The sequence below is a fragment of the Pyxicephalus adspersus genome, chromosome Z, assembly GCF_032062135.1.
Source record: "Pyxicephalus adspersus chromosome Z, UCB_Pads_2.0, whole genome shotgun sequence".
Classification (NCBI taxonomy): Eukaryota; Metazoa; Chordata; class Amphibia; order Anura; family Pyxicephalidae; genus Pyxicephalus; species Pyxicephalus adspersus.
The window spans coordinates 64,707,395-64,732,258 of record NC_092871.1 but is presented as its reverse complement, the minus strand read 5'-3'; the positions used below and the strand labels follow the sequence as shown (position 1 = coordinate 64,732,258).

Below are 24,864 nucleotides of genomic sequence, written 5' to 3'. Positions count from 1 at the left end.
GGTGTGTTGGCCATTTAATGAAGGGGGCTGCAAGTTTGGCCAGGCTTGCCGTTTCAAGCATGAATGTGCAAAATGCGGGGGCATGCATGGAGCAGCCGGGGGAAGGGGGTCGGACGCCGCTGTAAAGAGGGATGACGCCGGTGAAGGTAGGTCCAATGCGGCCTTTCCTAAGTAGGTATCCAGACCAGGCGGATGCTAAGCTCTTGGAAGAGGGGTTCACAGAGGGTTTGCTCATTGAAGGAGCTCCCCCCAGTGGCAAAGAATTTGAAGTCAGCGAGATTACACCCGGAGGTGGTAGGAGAAAAATTGAGGAAGGAGGTGCGATTGGGCAGGATGGGGGGCCCTTCCCAGTGCTACCGGTGGAGGACTTGGTGATTTCTCGTTTAGGGGTGGTGCCCAAGAAGGAGCCCAACAAATTTCGTCTCATTCACCATTTGTCTTTCCCGGCCGGTGCGTCAGTGAATGAGGCGATTGACCCCCGCCTTTGTTCCGTATCCCATACGTCGTTCGACAGCGCACTGAAATGGGTGCGCAAGAATGGCAGAGGAGCCCTGTTGGCAAAGGCGGACATAGAGGCGGCCTTTCGGTTATTACCAGTGCACCCGGACAGTCAGCATTTTTTGGGTTGGACGTGGGAAGGAGCATTCTATGTGGACCGCTGTTTGCCGATGGGGTACTCTTTGTCGTGTGCGCTGTTCGAAACTTTTAGTTCGTTTTTGGAATGGACAGTGCGGGAGGTAGCCAGGGTAGATTCGGTCATCCATTACCTGGATGATTTTCTTTTCATCGGGCCTCCTGAGTCGGCGATGTGTAGGGTGTTGGTGGCGACATTCGATTTCTTGGCAGACAAGTTCGGTGTCCCCTTGGCGCGGGATAAATCGGAGGGCCCGACAACGGAGTTGGTTTTTCTGGGGATCACAAATGACACCGTGGTGATGGAGTGTCGATTGCCAGGAGACAAGTTGGAGGCATTACGGATTGATGTGGCAAGGGCAGTGGACAGAAAAAAAAACTTATGTTGCGGGACTTGCAGTCGCTCCTGGGTAAGTTAAATTTTGCCTGCCGGATCATGCCTATGGGGCGGATATTTGCGAGGAGATTGGCGGCGGCTACAGCTGGGGTAAGTTGCCCAGGGCATTTTATTCGTCTGCGCAAGGACTTGAGGGAGGATTTGGAAGTTTGGAGGAGATTTTTGAATGAGTAAAATGGGAGGTCAGTTTGGTTAATGGGGCCGGTTTGGAATGCGGACCTGGAGTTATTTACAGATGAGGCAGGAGCATCTGGGTACGGGGCATTTTGGCAGGAAAAATGGAGTGCTGAACCTTGGCCCGAGTCGTGGAGGGAGGCTGGTTTGTTGGCAAATTTGGCGGTCTTAGAACTGTTCCCCATTGTAGTAGCGCTGGAACTGTGGGCTGGGGAGCTTGCATTTTAATTGTATTTTAATCCAACTCCCTAGAGTTCCATGTTTTAATAGTGTAATCCCTTGTAGTAGTGTAATATTGTGATCAATGTGGCTTAACAAATTAGGCTTAGTTCACATTGGCAGTAAAAAATGCCCCTCCTAAGTAACTACTTGGCAACTGCTGGGCACCTGGGATTGGTAACCGGTTATAACTGCTGGGCACCTTGGATTGGTAACCAGTGATACCTTCTGGGCACCCGGGATTGGTAACCAGTGATAACTGCTAAGCACCTGGGATTGGTAACAGGCGGTAAGTGCTGGGCTTTTAAGCAGTTTTTCAAGCAGCATTGGTTCCTGGCGAGAGGTAAGTGAGGGGTAAACGCAGCAAATGCAACCTTACTGCCAGTGTGAATTCATCCTACCATCAGATGTCACCTCCTAGCGCTATACCTAGGTAACACAAAGAGCATCATGCATGTGATCGCAGATGGGGGCAGGACAGCCAGTGCCCTCCTCTCATCACTGCCAAAAACAAAAACTTCCTGTGAAATATATCCACCTGCAGTATGATAGCTGTGTGTGTAAAGTCTGCTTGTCAGATTCTGCAGCCTAACAACTCATTGTGTTCAATTCTTTAGATCTCCTAAATTGTTGGGTGTAATTACCTAAAATGTTTAGGGTATACAGGAAACTATCATAGCTACTAATAACCAACATTTCTTTTTTTAATTTCAAGAATTTTAAAATATGGGGATCACAAGTTTAAAAACTTGTGGAAATTGAACATTTGGGTTGCTGTTTTAAAAGAAAAGGCACCTAGGAGCACAAAATAGAAAATGCAAATTAAGGACCCCTGGGGCCACTTACACAGCAGGAAGCATTGGGGTGGGGCCCCCTAAAGAGTTTAACCACCTTTCAACAAACAATAGATGTAATACTCTGCTGCCCCTTTTACTTCTGTTCTTTAAATCCAAATTTATCTGGAATGGGGAGGTTCAAGAAACTTAAAATGTAGGTGCAAGTGGGGAACAGATGTATAAACCCCTAAAAATTCATTAGCATGGCATCATTAGAACATAAAAACTTCTGCCTATAAAACTGTCCGCTTCCCTAACTTAAACCCTAATTTCTCTAGAACAGAGTGGTGCAGATAAACAGGATTATAGGTGCAAGTGGGAGACACTTGTGGCTAACACCCCCCAAACTTTCATCCCCATGGCATCATTACATAAACTTTGCCCATCAAAACACGCTGCCCTGTTACACATGACTGTACCCTATCACTACCTGAACCCCAATTTCGTTTTGATTGGCAGAGTTTTTTATGTTCTAATGATGCCATTGTGATAAAACTTTAGGGGGGGTTAGCCACAGATGTTCCCCACACATTTTCAGTTTCCTACACCTCCACATTTCAGAGAAATTAGTGTTCCAGTGTTAGAAGTGGGCAGTAATGTGTAACAGGGCAGTGTGTTTGCCATAGTAATGAAATTTTAGTGTGGTAGGGTTATCGAAAGGCATTCCCCCACTGCACCTACATTTTTGGCTAGGTATAGGTATACATTTTAAGGTATAGATTTGTGAGAGATAAGTATAAATTTAGAGGCCCTTCCCCAATGCTCCTTACTATGTAAGTGGTACCGGGGGTTGCCAATTTGCATTTTTAATTTAGGACTCCAAGGCACACTTGGTTTTAATGCTGAAACCCCAGTGTTGGATTTTCACAAGATTTTACAATTTTGATCCCCATATCATGAAATTTGAAAAAGCTGGGGTGCTGAAATTGTGAACGGTGGTAACTATAAGTGTTCCCTGTGCAGCCTGAAAATTACAAGTCATTATTACATACAGTTTAGGGGATATGAAGGTTTATACACAGAGAGCTTTAAGGCTGAGGAATGTGTCATGCAGCATTAATACACATTATTCTTATGATGTCATTACACACACCCACTGGGCGGAGACATTGTTTGCACAATGTTTTCTTTTTTTTAAAGACTCAGCACAGCTTTGAAATGGGGGAGGGACAGCCTGTGTCCCGATCTCCTCATAGCTGTGCTGTGCTCTCCTCACTCTGCCTGGCTCTAATCAGCAATCATCTTTTATCAGCTGAGAATGGAGTGAGCAAACCAGCCTCTCCGGTATCCGTTGAGAGCTGCTGAAAATATGCCAAGCGGAATAATCACTGCAGGTGGGCGGACCGCCCCCTAAAAACGGGCTGGGGAAAACTATGCCTACACCTATATCATTACACTTGTTTACACTCAAAATGAACTTGTTAAACATATTATATCTGAAATAAAATGAAAACACTTTTGTAATGTACATAATCCAGATTACAATATTGGGAATGCCAGGTTGTATAATAGCTCAGCTGAACTTTACACTAGTAGAAATACAACTATGCACTGGGCTTTATTCTCACTTCAGAGAAGTACCTAATTATGACTATTGTTTGTGAAATTTGACCTTGCTGTATTTTTTTTATTATAATTTGAATTTATCAGGAGTCAGAGTCAGCAGATTTTTCTGAACTCCGACTCCAGGTACCCAAAATTGTCCCCGACTCCGACTCCAGTCCTGGTTTTCACCCAGTATAGGATCAAAGTGTTTGCACAAATGATTGATGCCTGCGTTTATAATAAGTAAAATGGTGAAGTAAATAGTAGAAGGATATGTGTATAGGATATTTATAGTATTTAAGATGTTCCATATGTGAAAATACAGTGACAGAAGTAGCAGAGAATAGATTGACGTACCTGGGACACCCAGGACCTGATTTAGGGCCGGGAGGAGCCAAATAGTGGTTATTCTTTCTGACTGGCAGATGAGAGCCTGTGCTGAGTCCGGGCTCTGCATGCTTCAAGGATCTGGTACGCAAAGGCTCCGTGTCAGCTAACTCTTGAGGATACAGCTGAACAGATACTGTTAGTACTGCTGGGATCTGTTGTGTATTCAATGTCTAAACCTGCTAGGGACTGCTGAGATTTGTGATGCTTCTATGGCTGAGAGCTGCTGAGAATTGTTGGGACTTGTAGTGCTCTCTCCTTGCTGGATGTTGCTGAAGAGCCAAGAGACTTATGTCAGTGAACCCAACAGAGGTTCAGGATTTCCTGGCTGCTGGTATGAGGGGGTGCTGAGAAGTTCCTGGCTTTGCCCCCTTTCAGATGAAATAGAAAATTGAGTGTGGGGAAATATGACTAATATTTTAGTATGTAACTGTTCAAAAATCAGGTCTTTGTGATTCTTAAAACTGTTTTTTCTCTTAGTGAGAAGTAGTGATGGTAGAGTCACAAGCAAGTTTTATGTCGTTGGAGTTACGGGCCGTCATGACGTCTTGTTTCTCCAGGGAAAAGCAGTAAAGGACATTCACACTGAACTGAGATGTCACAAACACTGGGGGAGAAGTGTCCTTCCTACAGCACTGTCAAAACATAGATATCTCGTTTCAAGACTGAGCATTTGACCATTGAAGATGAGTCCCACAGTGGGCGCCCCCCAGCCTCAACTGACCCGGCAACCTGCGATGCTGTCCATGAGCTAATTATTGAGGACCGGCGGATATCCCCAAAAAAGATAGCCCAGATACTTGACATCTCACGGGAGCATGTTGGGTTTGTTATCACCACTATCCTAGACATGCGCAAGCTTTCAGCGAAGTTGGTGCCGAAATGTTTGAACAGTGATCAGAAGAAGGAACGAGTTAAAGCATCTAAAGCCGTTTTGGCCCATTTTAAAGCTGCACAGGATTTTTTGGCTAGGTAAGTGACTGAGGATGAAACCTGGCTCCACACCCATGATGCTGAAACCAGGGAACAGTCAAAGGAATGGCGCCACAGCAGGTCCCTTCAGCCGAAGAACTTCCGAACCCAGGAAAGCTGGCCAAAAAATTAGTCATGGCGTCCGTTTTCTGGGACAAAGACGATATTCCGTTGGTGGACTACCTACCTCAGAGGGCTCAAGTTATCACCGGACGGTATTATGCTAACCTCCTGGACCAGCTGAAGGAGGCCATTAAGACAAAACGCTGTGGAAAGTTGAATATAGAGATCTTTTCTTGCAGGACAATGCAACTCTGCTTGTTGCTGATTATGGTATGCAAGGCCAGATTACTAGTATTAAGCAATTTAACATCCATTTTTCTCACGTATTGTCATTTCATGCTGGCATTGTGTATAAGTTTGTATATGTTTATTGTCATTGTTTTAGTACCTAACAGTACCCCACATCTGTGCGACCACCCCTGAGGAAGCCTGTGTCAGGCAAAACACGTCAGGTATTTTGCGGTCTCGTGCTGGTGAGCTGGGCAAATTTTCCAAATACTCCTTCTGGGGCAATTGTGTGGAGTGTCTGTGGCCCCTGGAAATATTGAGTTTAAAAGTGTGAGACTACTATGAGAGTAGTCCAGCAGAGGCTGCCCAAAAAAGCATACTGTAATGGATGCTAGTCCAGTGTTCTACCCATCACCTTTTACCCGGGTGCACCACCCGGCACTTTTCAGCAATCCCCTGGCTATTTTTGGGTGGTTACTGATGAGTTGGGTCACAATACAGGGGCCACCACCCACCTACAATTACTTCCCACCCAGATTAAAATAATTTTTGGGTTGAGCAATGTAATCTGCATGTAATGCAGCGTCAATAAAACTTTGGTGTAACTGGCCCTATAGTAGTCAACCAAACAAAGCGAGTCTTACCTCTGCGGGAGAGCCTGACATCTGAGTCTGTGTCAACAAACAGTTTAAGGTGAAACATGTCTCTTATCTCGTGGTTGTAGAAAGCCAAAATGCCCTCAAACAGCAGCACATCAGGAGGATACACTCTTGTGGTCTCTGGTAATCTGAAAAAGAATAGTAAAGTAAAGCAGATCACCCACCTTCCAAAGTGGACTATGGCTAAGCTTTTACTGGACTAAGAAAAAGTTGCTGTTTTGTAGCATTCCGAAATAGATGCTCTATTAGGAAGGACTTGCTCTAAATCACACTAAATGATACCCTATTTTTTATTATTAACGTCTGGCTTACAAATGTAAAAGTTAAAGTTATACAGCCTGTGTCATCGGCTCTGTCCCCTCACTATAGAAAGGTCGGTGATGGTTTTTTCTCTCAAAAGTATAGGTTTCCATTCAAGTGACCCATTTTAAAATAGAATTTAGCACTTTGCTTGCAAAGGGCAAAGTATTATTTTAAAGCCCTTCCCCACAGCACCCCCATACACATCTTTCCTGCCCTCCCATTTGCTCAAGGAAGACCTTGAAAATTACTTGCTGCTTTAAGGCATAGGAAACTATTCAAGTTTCTCACCTTCTTCCTGGGTAGCAGATCTTAGGCCTGTTCCTAAAGTAACAAAACTGCCTAACAGGAAGTGCAATAATGGCAGGTTCACCAGTAAAAAATTAAAAACAAATGTATCATATACAAGGGCTGAGAAGCTGCAGGAGATCACATTGTTTTTTTTTTTTGCACTTAGATACACGAATAAAAAGATAAGAACTGGTTTTGTGTTGGACTTTTGCAGTAACAGTGCACATATTCACTTTTAGGAAAATAAATCATTGGATAAAAATCTACAATAGGTGTACAGTGGATGAAGCTGGGATGTCACACTTAACCACTTCCTTGCTAAAACGCAGGCATCTCTCTCCTGCGCATGTGGGCAGTTCTGATTCTGGGCGTGCCAAGGCTACCAAGATTTATCAGTTTGGTCCAACCCGCCGGCCAATCAGAAAATAGCCTCTAAACCCCCCCTAGCGGTAATCCTGAATGTGGCTCGGGGTGGATTTTACTTGCAGATAGGGGTAATACGGAGTCACACTCAGGGTAGCTTTAACCTGACATGTCTGTCTTCGTCGATCTTCAGCCGCCCAATGCAGAGATGTTTTCCGGGTTTTCCCGGTGACGTCGGTGCAGGTGGGCGGATCAGCTGGAAAATCAAATAATTTTGTATTGGATTCAATACAAAAAAGCTGTATTGTGCCCAATATATATTATATATGCTACTGTACACTTAAATTACATCTTTAACAATTTTTTGGTGTTTGTGCTTTTTGTTTATAATTAAATTTATTATATTGGACAAATTTCAGTGAGGTATGTATAAGAATTATAGCCTACAATGTAAAATAAATTTCCATGCAAAAAGAAATGTTACGCTTTTTCCATTGAAATTGGGACGGAATTAGAACTCTAGGGAGGGTAATGATCCCTGGCTATTGTGCTAGCTCAGACACAGTACTCAGTGTTCCTGCAACGAGCCCCTAGCTTTTGAGCTAGTTCCTGTACACCTATTGCTTGATTCAGTGTTCATTCTGTCCAGCTTCTGCGTTACCCCTTGTTGCCCAGTCTGTTTCCAGCCTACTTCCTTCTGTTAATCCAGTGTTCCACTCTGTCTGTGGTTGTTCCTGTGTCACATGTGCCTCCTGTTGCTTTGCTGCAGTGTATTCTTTGTTCACTGTGTCTGCGGTGGCCCCTGTGTCACTGGCGTTTATTTCCGGGTTCCCTGGTATTTAACCCCTGGCTTGTGACCTGACCTCTCTTGCTTGCTGTCTGCCTTGACCCCAGACTTCCTTGATGATTCTTCTGCTTAGGGATTTGGTACCATGTATCTTCCAGCCCACCCTGGTGTGCCCAAGGACCGCAACTTGGGGGTAACCAGCAGCACAATATCCTCAACACTAGAGGCACTGGAGAAGACCTGGTTGCCACTTAAGAATCTGCACCTTGGCCCTTCTTAGGGCTCACACCACTTTTGTGCAAGCCGTAGCACCCTCTAGTGGCCCTGTCTCCCCTAGCATGACATAAGAATTTTGATTTGAAAAGCTTAACCCAATAAAACCAACCCAGAAGCTCTGTCAGTCTTCATATATGGTGGCAGAACAGAGCCAAGGAAAGCCAAACCCATCTTCTACAGGTCAAATGAGATAGCTGAGGGAAAGACTGGAAGGATTTTCCTCACTGACACATGGCGGGAAGGGGTACATTTACTAAAGGGGTTTTGCTGGGGAAGGGGAGACCTACCCATTTGTTTGCATATTTTAACCGTTTGCTACCTGTGTTTTGTACAAGCATCTGGGTCTTTGTTTAGACAGGATTGCCATTTTTGAATAAATATTGTAAAGTCACCCCTTAGTTCATAATGATCCACCTTGGTGAAAATTATTCCACTAGCAAAAGCATTCATTTTGTTTCTGAAATATTGTATATGCGCTCAGCTGGCCCACTCACTGAAAATTCCAATTTGAATTTTTTTTCAAGCAAAGTAATATTGAGTCCAGATCATGGACATGGAAACCACATCGCGGTAAAGTGGAAGCCTTACCTTGAATGAGTGACAAAGTCATATATGGGAACATCTACCATTTGTCCCTCTAGGATGTTGGTGAGTGTTTTGTACATCAAATCATTATCAAAAGCGTCTGTAAAAAGAGAAATGAAAGTCAAATACTAAACAGAAGTAAACTCTACATAACAGGACAAGTACAAAAAAGTGAAGGGATACAGATTTTTTTTAAGACACAGCATTTGCTTTCTTGTTATTGTAAACAGGAAAAGGAAGAACAACATAAACCAATTACAAGTGTATGGCTGTCGGTGGGCACCTGGGATTGGTAACCAGTGATAACTGCTGGGCACCTGGGATTGGTAACCGGTGATAACTGCTGGGCACCTGGGATTGGTAACCAGTGATAACTGCTGGGCACCTGGGATTGGTAACCGGTTATAACTGCTGGGCACCTGGGATTGGTAGCCGGCGATAACTGCTGGGCACCTGGGATTGGTAGCCGGCGATAACTGCTGGGCACCTGCAGTGTTCTCCCCAGAAATTTATTTCAGCCCGGTTGGTAGGAAGCTGTAGCCGGGTGGTAAAAAAGGGGGTGTGGCAAAACATGGCAAATTTAGTGCTCCCAGTTGTTTATGCCATGGGTATCCAGTAACTTCTTATTGTTTCAATGTTCCACCTTCTCCCAATTATTTGTTACAACTTTGTATATCTATTTTTTCTGTTCTATGTATTTTGCCACAACTGTCCTATGCCGTGTATTGTGACCCAACTTACTAGTGTTCTAAGTTTTAAGAGTGTAATCCTTTGTAACAGGCGGTAAGTGCTGGGCATCTAGGATTGATAACAGGTGGTAAGTGCTAGGCACCTAGGATTGGTAACAGGCGGTAAGTGCTGGGCATCTAGGATTGGTAACAGGCGGTAAGTGCTGGGCATCTAGGACTGGTAACAGGCGGTAAGTGCTGGGCATCTAGGATTGGTAACAGGCGGTAAGTGCTGGGCTTTTTCAGAGCTAGAAGGTTTTTAAGCAGCTCCTGGCATGAGGAATGGATAAATGTAACCTTACTGCTGGTGTAAATTCAGCCTAACTTCAGATGTGCTCCTGTGTCTATATTTAGTTAAAGTGAACTTTTGTGAAAACATTTTTTTTTTCACTTGATTCTTTTACAAAAATTAGCCCAGCAGGCCTACGCTGGCTCAGCTTCCACCTTCTCTGATGCTCACTTGTACGTCCAATGCTGCCTTGCACTGCACATGCATTAGATTGAACACTTTTTTTTTTACATTATAAGAAATCCCATGAAGGTGCATGCACACAAGGAGCAGTGCAATGCCTTTTGGGATATGTGACACAAATATCCCAGGAGGCTGCAGATTTCCCCTTCGGTCTTTACGGAAATGGAAGTGAAGACTGAAGGGGAGAGGTCCTCTCCACAAAAGTGTAAAAACAAAAACAAACAAAAAATGCACATTTTTTCATTACAAAGCAGAGAAAGTCACTCTTTAACCACCCGAGCGGTTAGCCCAACCTTGGTACGGGGTAAGTAAACTTGCTACTATCGTTTACCCCGGTTGGGGTAGCTAAAAACCAAGGTCGGGGTAGCTAAAAATATAAACAAGCGTTCTATTGCAATCCGATTGTCATACAATGTTTGTATGACAAAATTTAGCTACCCCAAACCCCCCGGTCGGGGTAGCTAAAAACCAAGGTCGGGGGTAGCTAAAAATATAAACAAGCATTCTATTGCAATCCGATTGTCATACAAACATTGTATGACAATCAGATTACAACTGAAAAAAAATACCCTGTCTCCGCAGCTCCTCCGGAGACGTCTTCGCTCTTCTTTCTTCATCCCGCGTGTGCAGTGACGATCTCCGGGGTTTCCCAGTAACGTCGCAGCATGCGTCGGTGCGGGTGGGAAATTCAAATAACTTTGTATTGAACTCAATACAAAAAAGCTGTATTGAGTCCAATACAAAGAAATCTTTATATTATATATATATATATAATTTTTAAGGTACACGTGGAGGCATAGGAAACTGAAACTGTAGGTGCAAGTGGGGGACACTTGTGGCTAAACCTTTTTAAAATGAAATTACTATGGCATTATGAGAACATAAATCTCTACCTAGCAAAATGTGCTGCCTGCTCTGTTACACATATCTGTCTGCATCTTACCTCAAACCCCAATTTCTCCAGAATTAAGAGGTGCAGGGAAACAAAAAATATAGGTGGAAGTGGGAGACACATGTGGTGATCACCTTTCATCACCATGGCATCATTACAACATTAAAAAAAAAACTGTCCATCAAAATGCACTTTCTTGTTACACACAACTGTAACCTTCCTGTACCTCAACCTCAATAAAATTTAGTATGCAGAGTTCATTTTCTTATGATGCCATGGTGATGAAGATTTAGGGGATGTTAGTCACAGATGTTTCCCACTTGTACCTATATTTTTGGTTTATTACACTTCCCCATTCCCCAATTGAAGTTCAGAATGTTAGATAAGAGGACATGAATGTGTAACAGGGCAGCGAAATCCATTTTGATGGGCAGAGTGTTTTATGTTATAATGATGCTGTAGAAATGAGATTGTAAGGTGGAGAATGTGCCTGACACTTGCACCTATATTTTCAGTTTTGTACCCCCTACCCTCAGAGAAATTGGAAGAAGAGAAGCAGACAGTAGTTTCATAGGTATAGATTTGTGACAGGTAGGTATATATTTAGGGGCCCCACCCCAATGTTCCTTGATATGTTAGTGGCTCCGGGGTCCCTAATTTGCACTTTCAATTTAGGACTCCTAGTTGCACTTTCCTCTGAAACAGCAAACCCCAAAGTTCAGTTTTCATAACTTTTTACATTTGTGACCCCCATATCTTGAAATTCTTTAAAGCTGGGGGGCTGAAATTGTGGTAACTAGTATCTATGAGGGTCCCCTGTACACCCTGAAAATTACATGTCATTGTGACATACAGTTTAGGAGATTTAGAGGTTTGTACACACAGAGCTGTGAGGATGCAGAATTCCTACGCAGAGCTAGAGATGGATACATTTCACAGGCAGATTTTTTTTAAACACAAATCCAAGCTCGTGCTATGAGATGGGGGCAGAGCTGCCTGTGTCTCCTTTACATGAAGGCTGAACTGTGTGCTCACCTCTCATCAGCAGCACTCCTCTGAACAGATGACAGAGAGCACAGATGGCACAGAACAGCCTCATTGAGGCTGCATCTGAGGATGAGAGCTGCCGAGAGATGGGTATTCAAAGCAGCCGGGCGGACCAACCGGCTAAAACCCTCTGGGGAGAACTATGACCTGGGATTGGTAACCGGTGATAACTGCTGGGCACCTGGGATTGGTAAGCGGTGATAACTGCTGGGCACCTGGGATTGGTAACCCATGATAACTGCTGGGCACCTGGGATTGGTAACCCGTGATAACTGCTGGGCACCTGGGATTGGTAACCCGTGATAACTGCTGGGCACCTGGGATTGGTAACCCGTGATAACTGCTGGGCACCGGGGATTAGTAATCAGTGATAACTGCTGGGCACCTGGGATTGGTAACCGGTTAACCGGTGATAACTGCTGGGCACCTGGGATTGGTAACCAGTGATAATTGCTGGGCACCTGGGATTAGTAACTGGTGATATCTGCCCGGCTTTTCAGGCCTAGCAGTTTTTCAAGCAGCATTGGTTCCTGGCGAGAGGAAAGTGAGGGGTAAACACAGCAAATGCAACCTTACTGCCAATGTGAGTTCAGCCTACCATCAGATGTCACCTCCTAGCGCTATACCTAGGTAACACAAAGAGCATCATGCGTGTGATCACAGATGAGGGCAGGACAGCCAGTGCCCTCCTCTCATCACTGCCAAAAACAAAAACTGCCTGTGAAATCTATCAATCCGCAGTGTGATAGCTGTGTATGTAACAGCTGCTTGTCAGATTCTGCAGCCTAGCATCCCATTGTGTTCAATCCTTTAGATCTCCTAAATTGTTGGTTGTAATTACCTAAAATTTTTAGGGTACACAGGGGACTCTCATAGCTACTAATAACCAACATTTGTTTTTTTAATTTCAAGAATTCTAAAATTTGGGGATCACGAGCTTAAAAACTTGTGGAAATTGAACATTTGGGTTGCTGTTTTATGAGAAAGTGCACCTAAGAGCCCAAAATTGAAAATGCAAATTAAGGACCCCTGGGGCCACTTACATAGCAGGAAGCATTGAGGTGGAGGCCCCTAAATATTTTACCTACCTTTCATCAAGATATATTTGTAATACTATGCTGCCCTTTCTGCTTCCAATCTTTGAATACAAATTTATCTGGAATGGGGAGGTGCAGGAAACTGAAAATGTGGGGGAAAGATGTATAAACCCCTAAAATTTCATTAGCATGGCATCATTAGAACATAAAAACCTCTGCCTATCAAACTGTCTGCTTCCCTACCTTGAACCCCAATTTCTCTAGAACAGGGAGGTGCAGGTAAACAGAATTATAGGTGCAAGTGGGGGACACTTGTGGCTAACACCCCCCAAACTTTCATCACCATGGCATCATTACATAAGCTCTGCCCATCAAAACAGGCTGCCCTGTTACACATGACTGTACCCCACCAGTAACTAATCCCCAATTTATTTTGATGGGCAGAGTTTTTTATGTGTTAATGATGCCATTGTGATAAAACTTTAGGGGGTGTTATCCACAGATGTTCCCCACACATTTTCAGTTTCCTACAGCTCCCCATTCCAGAGAAATTGGGGTTTCAGTGTTAGTAGTGGTAGTAGTGTTACACCTACATTTTTGGCTTTGTACACCCCACCTATCTAGGGAAATTGGGGTCCAAAGAAGAGAAGCACTATGTTAGTGGCCCCGGGGGTCCCCAATTACCATTTCTGATTTAGGACTCTAAGGTGCACTTGCTTTTTATACTGCAACCCCAAAGTTGTATTTTCACAAGATTTTACAATTCTGATCCCCATATCATGAAATTTGTAAAAGCTGGGGTGCTGAAATTATGAATAGTGCTAGCTATAAGTGTTCCCTGTGCACCCTGAAAATTAAATAATTAAAGCTATTAAAGTCATTATGACATACAGTTTAGGGGATATGAAGGTTTATACACAGATAGCTGTAAGGCTGAGGAATGTGACATGCTGTATTTACACACACTGCTCTGATGATGTCATTACACATGCCCTATGGGCGGAGACATTGATTGCAGGATGTGGGGTTTTTTTTCTTTTCAAAGCACTCGGCACAACTATGAGAGGGGTAGGGACAGCCTGTGTCCCAATCTCCTCATAGCTGTGCTGTGCTCTCCTCACTCCGCCCGGCTCTAATCAGCTATCAGCTCTTATTAGCGGAGAACGGAGCGAGCAGAGCAGCCTCTCCGGTGTCCATTCAGAGCTGCTAAAAATGTGCTGGGTGGAATAATCACAGCAGGTGGGTGGCCCACCCCCCAAAAACGGGATGTGGAGAACTATGGTGCCGAGCTCCTAGTTCTTTTGAACTAGTTCCTGTACACCTGGTGCCTAATTCAGTGTTTCCTCTGCCCAGGTCCTGCGTTAACCCCTCGTCCATTATGTTGGTTCCCAGCCAACTTTCCTGTGCTGTTCCAGTGTTCCTGTATGTCTGCGGATATCTGATTCAGCTGTGCCTCCTGTTGCTTCCAGTGTCTCCTGTGTTCCCTGTGCCCTTCTGCTTACTGCCTGCCTCGACCCCGGCCTTCCTCGACTATCCTTCTGCTTTGTGATTTTGTACTGTGTTTTTCCCACCTTGATGTGCCCAAGGACCGCAACCTGGCAGTAACCAGCGCCGCAACATCCTCACCATCAGAGGCAGAGAAGACCTGGTTACTGCTTAGATTCTGCGCCTTGGCCCTTCCCAGGGCTCACACCACCTCTGTGCAAGCCATAGCGGCCCCTAGTGGTCCTGTCTCTCCGTGTGTGACAATATTTACTCTACTTTTTATCAAATCTATTTTTAATGAAAAACACATTCAATGTAATTTCAGTGCTTACAAACACAGTGCATGTCATTTTTAAATTTTAAATTAAAAAAACTAAAAAAATGACAGTACACAAAACATTCCATAGGCCAGTGATTTTCAACCACTGTGCCGCAGCACACTAGTGTGCCATGAGGGATCTTTAGGTGTACCGTGGGAAATTATCCAATTACCATTGTCGAGTGTCTGTGCTGTAGTGACTGGCAGAGTAATGTAATACTCTTCCATGTCAGTGGGTGGCAGTAGGTAAGTCATTTTGTAACATTTTTGATTTGTGGTGTGCCGCAGGATTTTTTCAATGTAAAAAAATGTGCTGTGGCTCAAAAAAGTTGAAAAACACTGCCATAGGCAATGCTTTAAAAGCTTTTACAAGCTTTTACATACTTACATACATACATACTTTTCTTCATTTGGACACATAGAAGAGTTTTTTCCAGATTAATGTTGGATTTTTACAATATAAACATAATCAGCCACCAGTTTGTTTCCCAAACTGCAATGTTGTTTTAAAACAGTTATAGTGACTCCACTCACCAGGGTGATCAAAGTTGTATTGGCCCTTGAGGACCCGGGCTTTCTGTTCGGAGGTCAGTACCTTGTAGAACCTGTCCTGGCTTAAAATGACCACTTTCCTCTGTTTTTGGTCCACCTCATTCTGGCCCAGGAGCTCCATGATCTTTTCACATACTGTTGACTGGAAGAGTTGGATAGTCATTAATACACAGTTCTCGGGATCAATACAGAAATGTCTTTTAATGTTTTGGTTCAAAACAAGTATCAAAATTCCAAAACTACATTCATACATAAGGAGTGTGTCCTGCACATAAAGCCTTTATTACAAGAAGTGGAATGACTAATACATCTCATTTCCTAAAGTACGTTGTATGTTTTTATGCATAATAAACAGCACATCCCTGAAATAGTTAGGTCCATAAATATTTTGACAGACAACTTTTTTCTAATTTTGGTTCTGTACATTAACACAATTAATTTTAAATGAAACAACTCAGGTGACTTAGTTGAACTGCATACATAGCTTTAATTCAGTGGGTTGAACAAAAAGATTGCATAAAAATGTGAGGAACTCAAGTCTTTTTTTACACAATCACTTCATTTCAGGGGCTCAAAAGTATTTGGGCAATTGACTCAAAGGCTATTTCATGGGCTAGTTAGGCAATTCCTTAGTTACTTCATTATCAATTAAGCAAACAAAAGGCTAGGGGTTGATTTGAGGGGGAGGGGTGTATGTGGAAGACAACATGTGGTCAAAGGAGCTCTCCATGCAGGTGAAACAAGCCATCCTTACGCTGCAAAAACAGAAAAAACCCATCCGAGAAACTGCTACAATATTAGGAGTGGCAAAATCTACAGTTTGGTACATCATCATCATCATGACAAAGAAACAAAGCACTGGTGAAGTCAGCAACGTCAAAAGACCTGGACGTCCACAGAAGACAACAGTAGTGGATAATTGCAGAATCATTTCCATGGTGAGGAGAAACCCCTTCACAACAGCCAACCAAGTGAACAACACCTCTCCAGGAAGTAGGCGTATCGATATCCATGTCTACCATAAAGAGAAGACTGCATGAAAGTAAATACAGAGGGGGCACTGCAAGGTGAAGGCCACTCATAAGCCTCAAGAAAAGAAAGGCTAGATTGGACTCAAAAGCATCTAAAAAAGCCAGCACAGTTCTGGAAAAACATTTTTTGGACAGATGAAACCAAGATCAACCTTTACCAGAAAACATGGCAGAGGCAGTGTGATGGCTTGGGCGTGCATGGCTGCCAGTGGCACTGGGACACTACCGGGGGCCGTGGCCAGGCGGGAAATTTAAAAGCAGATTACCGAGTAATCCACTTTTAAATGCCACCCGGGTCCTGGCTATGCCGCTGCTCGCATCCGCAGTTAGATGCAATGCACCATGCAGGATTTCTGCATGGTGCATCACACCTAACTGCGGATGTGATCACCAATAGTAAATTCCAGTGGTGATGCCAGCGGCGATTTCCCGCTGGCATCACCCCCAGAATTTACTATAGCTGCTCACATCACCGGGAGAATGTGACGCTTGCAGCCTCCGGGTGATGAGAGCAGCTTTGTTGGTGGATTCAGTGGAGTGAGCAGGGCGGGGACATCCCCACCGCATCACCCAGCAAGATCTGTGACATCTTCCAAGTGATGCGGTGGAATGATAGATTCTGGGGGCGGAAAAAATTTAAAAGCAGGTTACCATGTAAACAAAACACAAAATAAAAGTAAAAATACATTTTAGTGCACCAAGCATCATTGCCCAGTGCCCTGATTTACCTTTTGCCCACTATTAGCCCTGACCTTTTGATGGCCTATAAATCACCTCCTGAATGTAATATTTGATCACATTGTCTTTGACCTTGATTGTAGGAAAAGATATGCGATAAAACACATAAATTTTAAGCGGGACTTTTAAAGCCAGTACTATCAATATATTACAAAAATAAAATTTTATTATTAATAAACATTAAAAACAAACATCATTTCAAATACATAAAACACAATAAAAGCGTGGGTGTATATAATGACTTCTCCTTACAGAATATCCCCAAAGGGTTTAAATTCTGAATTACTTCTCCACTCGTTTTGCGGAAAAAAATCTGCTTCTTCAGGAGGAAGGAGAGGAGAAGTCTGATGTTTGTTATTCCAGCAGCCCTCCTATTTAACCCCCTAACCGCTAACCCCGTAATTTTTCGTCTTAAAAAAAATGCTATTTGGGATAAGCCCGTATTTTTTCGACTTACCTTTAAATCCCACTTACCTGTGCTCATCCAGCGTCGGGTCCGTATTCCAGACATATTTCTGTAAGTTACAGGTCTACAATTTAAAAAACAATTCATAAAAACCTGTGACGCTTTTGGTACAGAAATCTAGACATCAGTGTAACGCTCAGGTGGTTAAAATTGTTGCAAGGAAGGAGGTGGTTATGGCGGAAATGGTATATTCAAATCCTGTTTAGCTAATTAGTGAATAATCTCTTTCAATTTTCAATATAACTCACAGTGATCCTCAGTTTCATGTCCTTCAGTCCTCAAACAGATATACGAAAATACAGCCCAACAGCACAACCATGTTCCTAATTCCATCGGCTTTTCCCTTGCAAGTGGGTCAGGCTGAAACGCGTCGAGAAGTAATTCAGAATTTAAATCCTTTGGGGGTATTCTTTAAGGAGAGGTCATTTTATACACCCACAATTTTATTGTGTTTTATGTATTTGAAATGATGTTTGTTTTTAATGTTTATTATTAAGAAAATGTTGTTATTTTTGTAGTATATTGATGGTACTGGCTTTAAAAGTCCCACTTAAAATAATGTCTTTCATTGCATATCTTTTCCTATGAATGTTAGGGATGTGGCCTGTTTAAGATAAAGAAATGTATATAGGTGAATGTTTCTTTTCATTTTAACCTTGATTGTTCCTGACTGATTGCTGGAGACCACATAGAAACCAAAAGGCATCTCGTCGGCACAAGCGCTGTTTTGGAGGAATTTGAAAGCAGCGATAGCGATTTGGAGTCCCTTGTGGAATCGAGCGATAGTGATTCACCAGAAAATTTGTCATCAGACAGCGAAAGTGAACTGAGCAATTCTGAACATTAGGTCAGTGCTGTGTGCACATGGTGTCCTATTGACCTTGATGTGGACCAGGCAGCACCGCCAAGTTTTCCATTTACTGGCACACCTGGGATGAAAATTGAGGCTGAATGGGACAACCCCCTGGCATACCTGACGTTGTTTTTGACCAATGAAGTTATCGAAAAAATTGTTGCAGAGACAAACAGGTAAGCCGCTTTTGTGTTTGCTAACTTTTTAAAATTTTTTGATCAATTTTTTTTATGCAAACGTGTGCTGCTCTGTGTTTGCTAACTTTTGAGATTTTTTTCTATGCCAACATGTGTGCTGCTCTGTGTTTGCTAACTTTTTGAAATTTTTGAAATGTTTTGCTAATTTTTTTTACGCAAACATGTATGCTGATTTGTGTTTGCCATTTTTTTTTTTTTTTAAATTATGCCAACATGTGAGCTGCTTTGTGCTAACTTTTTGAAATTTTTTTTTTTTTTTTTTTTTTTTATTCAAATATGTATGCTGCTCTGTGTTTGCTAACTTTTTTAAATTTTTTGCCAATTTTGTTTTTTTTTCATGGCAAACATATATGCTGCTCTGTGTTTGCTAACATTTTACTTGCAACCTTCCCACTATAAAAGATCATATCCTAAAATACCTTTTTTATTTTGTTTTTACAGGTACGCAGGACAACAACAAGGTGCTCCACACCTGAGGTTTGCAAGAAGCAGAAAGTGGGAACCTGTGACCAAGGATGACATTTGGCTATTCTTGAGCTTGGTGATCCTGCAGGGAGTTGTGGGCAAACCCATGCAGAAGTGGTACTGGTCCAAGAATAAAATGATTGCCACTCCATTCTTTGGCACAGTCATGCCAGAATACAGCTTTTCCCTCATAATGAAGTACCTGCACTTCGCAAACAATAAAGAATTTGATGAGACTACCCATCCTGCACCAAAACTCAAGAAAATTTAGGAAGTGTCTCAGATGATTCTACAAAATTTCCAGCAAACCTATGTGCCAGAAAGAGATGTCAGCATTGACGAAAGTCCAATGGTTTACAAGAGGAGGCCCAGCTGGGTGCAGTACATTGCGTCAAGGAGGACACAATTTGGCGTGAAAACCTATATGCTGTGCGAATCCTCATCTGGCTACATTTGGAATACAGTACTGTACACTGGAAAAGGGACAAGTTCAAGCCCGGATTATAGCCATTATGGATTGGCAACATCTTCAGTGCTATCCCTCATTGAGCCATTGCTAGATCAGGGCTATTGTGTCACAACTGCCAATTTCTACAACATCTCCTGAGCTTTAGGAGTTTCTTCTGCAACACAGAACAGATGCCAATGGAACCGTTAGGTCTAACTGGCGCAACCTGCCATCACTGCTTGCAAAAGGGAAGCTGAAGACAGGAGAAATTTGAGAAGGAGAAATGGCCCTGAGATGGCGTGACAAGAAAGATGTGTGCCTGATGAGTACTGTCCATGATGTCTCCACTATTGACTACACCTGACTACAACAACACCATGGGAGGTGTCGACAGAGACGACCAAGCCATGACATTCTACCCAGCGATGAGGAAACAGCAAAGAAAGTACTACAAAACAATTTTCAGGCATCTAGTTGAGCAGTGCCTATGGAATGCCTACATTCTGTACAAAAAAAAAATAGTCAGGGGCCAGAGAGGCCTGGAGCGGGGAACGTAGTGAAAGGATAGTGGAAGGCCTCCATGACTGGGAAGGGGTGGGGAGCAGGCAGTGCTAGAGTTAACATATTTGCAGCGTGGTGAGGGGGGTGACGTAGTTGGGGGAGGGGGAAGAGGAGTGAAAAGTGGGGGGAAACGGAAGGGGAGGATCATTCTACGGCAGGACGGGTAGTGTGGAGAAAGTTTTGCACAACCTGAGAGAAGTGGGAGCACGTGGCAGACATAGATGCTCTACGGGCGCAGCTGTGGGCTGCAGCATCAGATCGTGGGCCTAGATGGCTGCAGGAGCAGGTAAATTCTGCTCTGCAGGGGGTTACTCTGGCTCCCAACGTTGAGGGGCCCCTGTAGGGACCCTCCAGTGTCTCCAGCTCAGCAGTGTGCTGCTGCCGGAGTTGAGACAGCTGGGAGGAATCCTGCTCCACGGTGGAGCCCTAGGGTGGGGGAGGGGGGGGCAAGAACAGCGGCCTGCCCCTTCTCACCCAGTGAGGTCTGTGGTCTCTGTGCCTTCAGGGCACAGGAGAGAGGCATCGGACATGCACAGGCACGAGGAGGGGGAGCACGCCTGCAGGGGTAAGCGGGGCTTACCGCAGGGCAGCAGGAGATCAGTGGAGCCGCGGGGCTCTAGTCACACTGTGGGGCTCTCTGGGGCGTGTGGCAGCTGCTGTGGAACATGTCTGAAGGAAGGCAGATTTTACAGTATCCAAGATGGCCACCAGGGGCCAAAAGAAGGTGGGACAGGAGACGTGGTCGCAAAGACAGGGGCGGGTGTTTCTAGGGGTGTGGCAGGGCGGCAGGGGGGGTGGGAGCCCCTCTTAATTGGAGCTGAGGTAGGGGGGCGAATAGAGGTGAGGTGGGAGGGGGGGGTAACAGTGGGAGTAGGAGAGCAGCAGTGCCCAGAGTCAGGGGCGATGGGGGAGGCACAGCAGAGGGGTCGGGCCCCTCTGGCTTGGTACCTCATAGTCTGAGTGATGTGGCAAAAGGAGAGGTTTATGTGTGCTTTGAAGGGCTGTTGGGGGCACACTTGCGGCAGGAGACGAGGGATCAAAAAAGGAAAGGTGAGTTTGTGGACATTTTTACCTTGCTGCGGTTGGAGAAGTTTAACTTGGACAGGTCGCTTGGCGATGGAAAAAAAGAGGAGGAGTCACGGCGACACAGGTTTATACCACGCACGTTTGCAAACTGGTTGCAGGCGTGCGCGATATTTGCCAGTGTACTGGGAGAAAAGGATCCAGGGCAGTGTTCTGCCCTGTTCTGTTATTGGATGCAAGTGGGGAGTGTTATTGGATGCAAGTGGGGAGAGAGTGTATGGGGGGGGGTGGCTTGGCTCAGATATGATGAGCAGTTTGGCCAGCGCAAGGCCTTTCGTCCTTCTTCTGTTGGGATCATAAAGACATTGGGCTTTGGATGAAACTGATGACCCCGGTTAGGATTAGAGGCGCGCAGCCCTTTTTTTTTGGGGGGGGGGGGGCGGTGGTCCGGTCACCCTTTGGGCCCTCGGTCTTCTGGAAGAAGGGGGTGTGTTGGGCCTTTAACGAGGGGGGCTGCAAGTTTGGCAGTATCAGTTTAAACATGAATGTGCAAAATGTAGAGGGATGCATGGAGCGGCCCGCTGCTTCAGATTCGGCCGGGGAAAAGGTCCAGATGTCGCTGGAAAAAGGGAGGGCGCCAGTGAAGGTAGGCCCCATGCGGCCGTTCCCTGCGGGAGCCACCGCCATTGGCAAGGATTTTGAAATCGGCTAGGTTACACCCAGGGGTGGTGAGGGAGAAGTTGAGTAAGGAGGTGGGGCTTCGTATGGGGGGGCCCGTTTGTTGGTCAGCCAGTGGACGGTTTGGTGGTCTCACCATTAGGGGTGTTGCCCAAGAAGGAGCCGAATAAGTTTTGGCTTATTCACCATATGTCTTTTCCGGCGGGGGCTTCGGTGAACGAAGCCATTGACCTTCAACTTTGTTCGGTCTCTTTACCTCATTTGATAGTACGCTCAAATGAGTGAGGAGGTTTGGGAGGGGTGCCCTTTTGGCGAAAGCAGACAGAGGCGGCCTTCCGTTTATTGCCGCTTCATCCGGATACCCAAAAATTTTTAGTTTGTGCTTGGGAAGGAGCCTTTTATGTAGACCGCTGCCTGCCCATGGGGTGCTCCTTGTCCTGGCGGGATGTAGAGTGTTGGTGGTGACGTTCGAGTTTTTGACTGACAAGTTCAAGGTCCCGTTAGCAAAAGACAAATCTGAGGGTCCGACGACGGAGTTGGTCCTTTTGGACATCACAATTGATGCCATGGCCATGGAGTGCCGTTTGCCTGCTGATAAACTGGAGGCTCTGCGGAAGGAGGTGAGCAGTGCTGGTGACCGCAGGAAGCTCATATTGAGGGAACTGCAGTCACTCTTAGATAAGTCATATTTTGCTTGCCGGATTATGCCGATGGGGTGTAATTTTGCGCAGAGGTTGACGGCAGCTACCGCAGGAGTGAGTCGTCTGGGGCATTTTAATTGTTTCCCATTGTGATGGCTCCTGGAACTGTGGGGTAAGGATCTGGCAAATAAAAGGATCCGCTTTTGCTGTGATAATTTGGGGGTAGTGCAGGCGGTGAACACTTACTCTGCTTCATTGCCGCCAGTGATTCGTTTGTTAAGACAGCTGGTTTTTTGTTGTTTGCGTCTGAATATTGCTGTGTGTGCGGTTTATATTTCTAGATCTGTTAACACCATTGCCGATTCTTTGTCTCGGTTGCAGTGGGATCGGTTTCAGCAGCTGGTTCCAGAGGCAGGGAGTCTAGGTGTACCATGCCCGCAGGATCTTTGGAGGATTCCACTGGAGTAATAGCGGGTATGATTCAGGGTTCTGTGAGACAGGCGACGTGGCAGGCCTATTCAGTGGTCTGGGGGGAGTGGTGGCGTTTTTGTAAGGATTGTGGGGGGCTAGGACAGAGGATGATATGTTAGGGATATTGATTTACTTTTTGTGTAGAGATTTTGAAAAAGAGGTTTTGGTAGCGGGTTTGGCCTTTTTATTTAAACTGTTGGGGATCAGGGATTTGAGCAAGGAATTTTTAGTTCGACAGGCAGTAAAAGGTTTTAGAAGGGGGAAGCGGGTGGTGGATGGGCATAGGCTCGGGTCGTTTCCTTTGTTGGTGGCGGTGGTCGGGAGTTTGAGTGGGATTTGTAGGTCAAGGTATGAGGTGGCCCTGTTTAGGGTGGCTTTTGTAATAGCGTTCTTTGGAGCATTTAGGATCGGGGAGTTGGTTAGTCAGGCGGTTCAGAAGCGTTGGGAATCTCACAGGTTCCGTTTGTATGTGAGGCCACATTGGTCTAGGAAGTAGTGCTTGGTGGAGCTTGTTGGCAATATGTAAGTTTGCTATTTATTTTAGGTGGTGCTCAGTGCCTTGTCTGGATCATGGGGCATTGTTATGTGTGCTGAGGGGCCAAGAGAGCTGCATTATGGCCTGATGGGCGGCAATTGGGAATCCCTCATTTAGGCGCTGTGATTCGGTGAATCGGGGTGCACGGCATGCTATGGAGCAGGGTGCTGCCTGAGATACAGCAATACGTACAGTGGGATAGGCGTCCTAATGATGTAGTGTTGCATGCTGGGGGAAACGATCTGGGGAAGAGACCAGGGAGGGAATTGGCAAGGGATATAAATTGGGATATCATGAGACTGTGTACAATGTTGCCGGGGGTGGTGGTGGTCCGGTCGCATGTGGTGGCCAGGACACAGTGGCGTGGGGCAAGGTCAGTGTCTGGTTTGAACAAGGCTAGGGTCAAGTTGAATAAGATGGTGGGGGGTTTTGTTGCCCATAATGGGGGGGTGGTAGTGCGTCACAGGGAGCTGGAGGTGGATCGTGGTTTATACCTGGAGAAGGATGGGGTTCACTTGTCAGCAGTTGGAATGGATTTATGGTGTTTGGGACTGCAAGACGGGATTCAGAGGGCGGTCCGGGTTTGGCCGGGTGCACAAGGGCAAGGGGTTGCTCTTGTGGCACCATGGCGGTGGGGTCCTCGAAGGAAGGTGGTTGTCTGGTCTATTTCAGTGGGGGTAAGAGGTGCAGACCCAAATAAGTTTGGGGTATAGTAGAGGGGGCATTCGAGGACCAGTAACCAGGAAAGTGGGTTCATTGAGTCAAGGTTATAAGAAAATGTGTTATTTATGTATTTGTATTGTTATGTGACTTGTTATTTAAGTTAATTTGCTATTTTGTTATTTATGGGGTTTTTTTTGTTTGGTTATTTATGGTAAAAGTTTATCTAATTTTAACGGTTTTGAAGAAATTGGTAATAAAAGGCCTTTCGGCCATTTAACCATCATTCGAGTGGGGTTGTCATTTGAGGGGTTTTTGTTAATGGGGGGGAGAGCACTGTATGCGGGATCTCTGCCTTGTCACAGTCAAGAGAGGCCTAGAGCGGGGAGCGTAGTGAAAGGATAGTGGAAGGCCTCCATGACTGGGAAGGGGTAGGGAACAGGCAGTGCTAGGGTTAAATAATTTGCATGGTGGGGGAGGGGTGACGTAGTTGAGGGAGGGGGAAGAGGAGTGAAAAGTGGGGGGGAAACGGAAGGGGAGGATCATTCTACGGCAGGATGGGGAGAGTGGAAAAAGTGTCCCGCCCACCCTCCCTAGTATTTGGGTGATGGTGGGGATTTGGTTAGGTTGAGCTTTGTGGCTGCGGTGAGGTCCTCAAAGGAAGGTGGTTGTCTGGTCTATTTCAGTGGGGGTGAGAGGCTCATCTTCGGTATGGGTCTTTCTGGAATTTGGTTATTGGTAGTTGATGGGTCTTGGGTAAAATGGGCTGCGAGTGCTGCTGATATAGTTCATGAGCTTGTGGTGCAGCTGGGAGCATACATATCACAGCTGTGCAGACCCCAAAAAGTTT

The 24,864-nt window shown here is 45.0% G+C and overlaps 1 protein-coding gene across 4 annotated transcripts in view; it reads right to left on the bottom strand.

Moving 5' to 3' along the window:
- The window catches only part of UCK1 (uridine-cytidine kinase 1), a 114,577-nt gene that overhangs the window by 62,120 nt on the left and 27,593 nt on the right, over positions 1–24,864 (bottom strand). For all 4 annotated transcript variants that reach the window (XR_011923311.1, XM_072430050.1, XM_072430049.1 and 1 more), the window contains exons 2-4: positions 15,230–15,389; positions 8,719–8,815; positions 6,099–6,241 (exon numbers count right to left, since the gene is read on the bottom strand). Coding sequence is in view for 3 of the 4 variants with exons in the window: in XM_072430049.1 (XP_072286150.1) it covers positions 6,099–6,241; positions 8,719–8,815; positions 15,230–15,389 (400 nt within the window). In the remaining variant the exon portion in view is untranslated. The remainder of the gene's footprint in view (positions 1–6,098; positions 6,242–8,718; positions 8,816–15,229; positions 15,390–24,864) is intronic.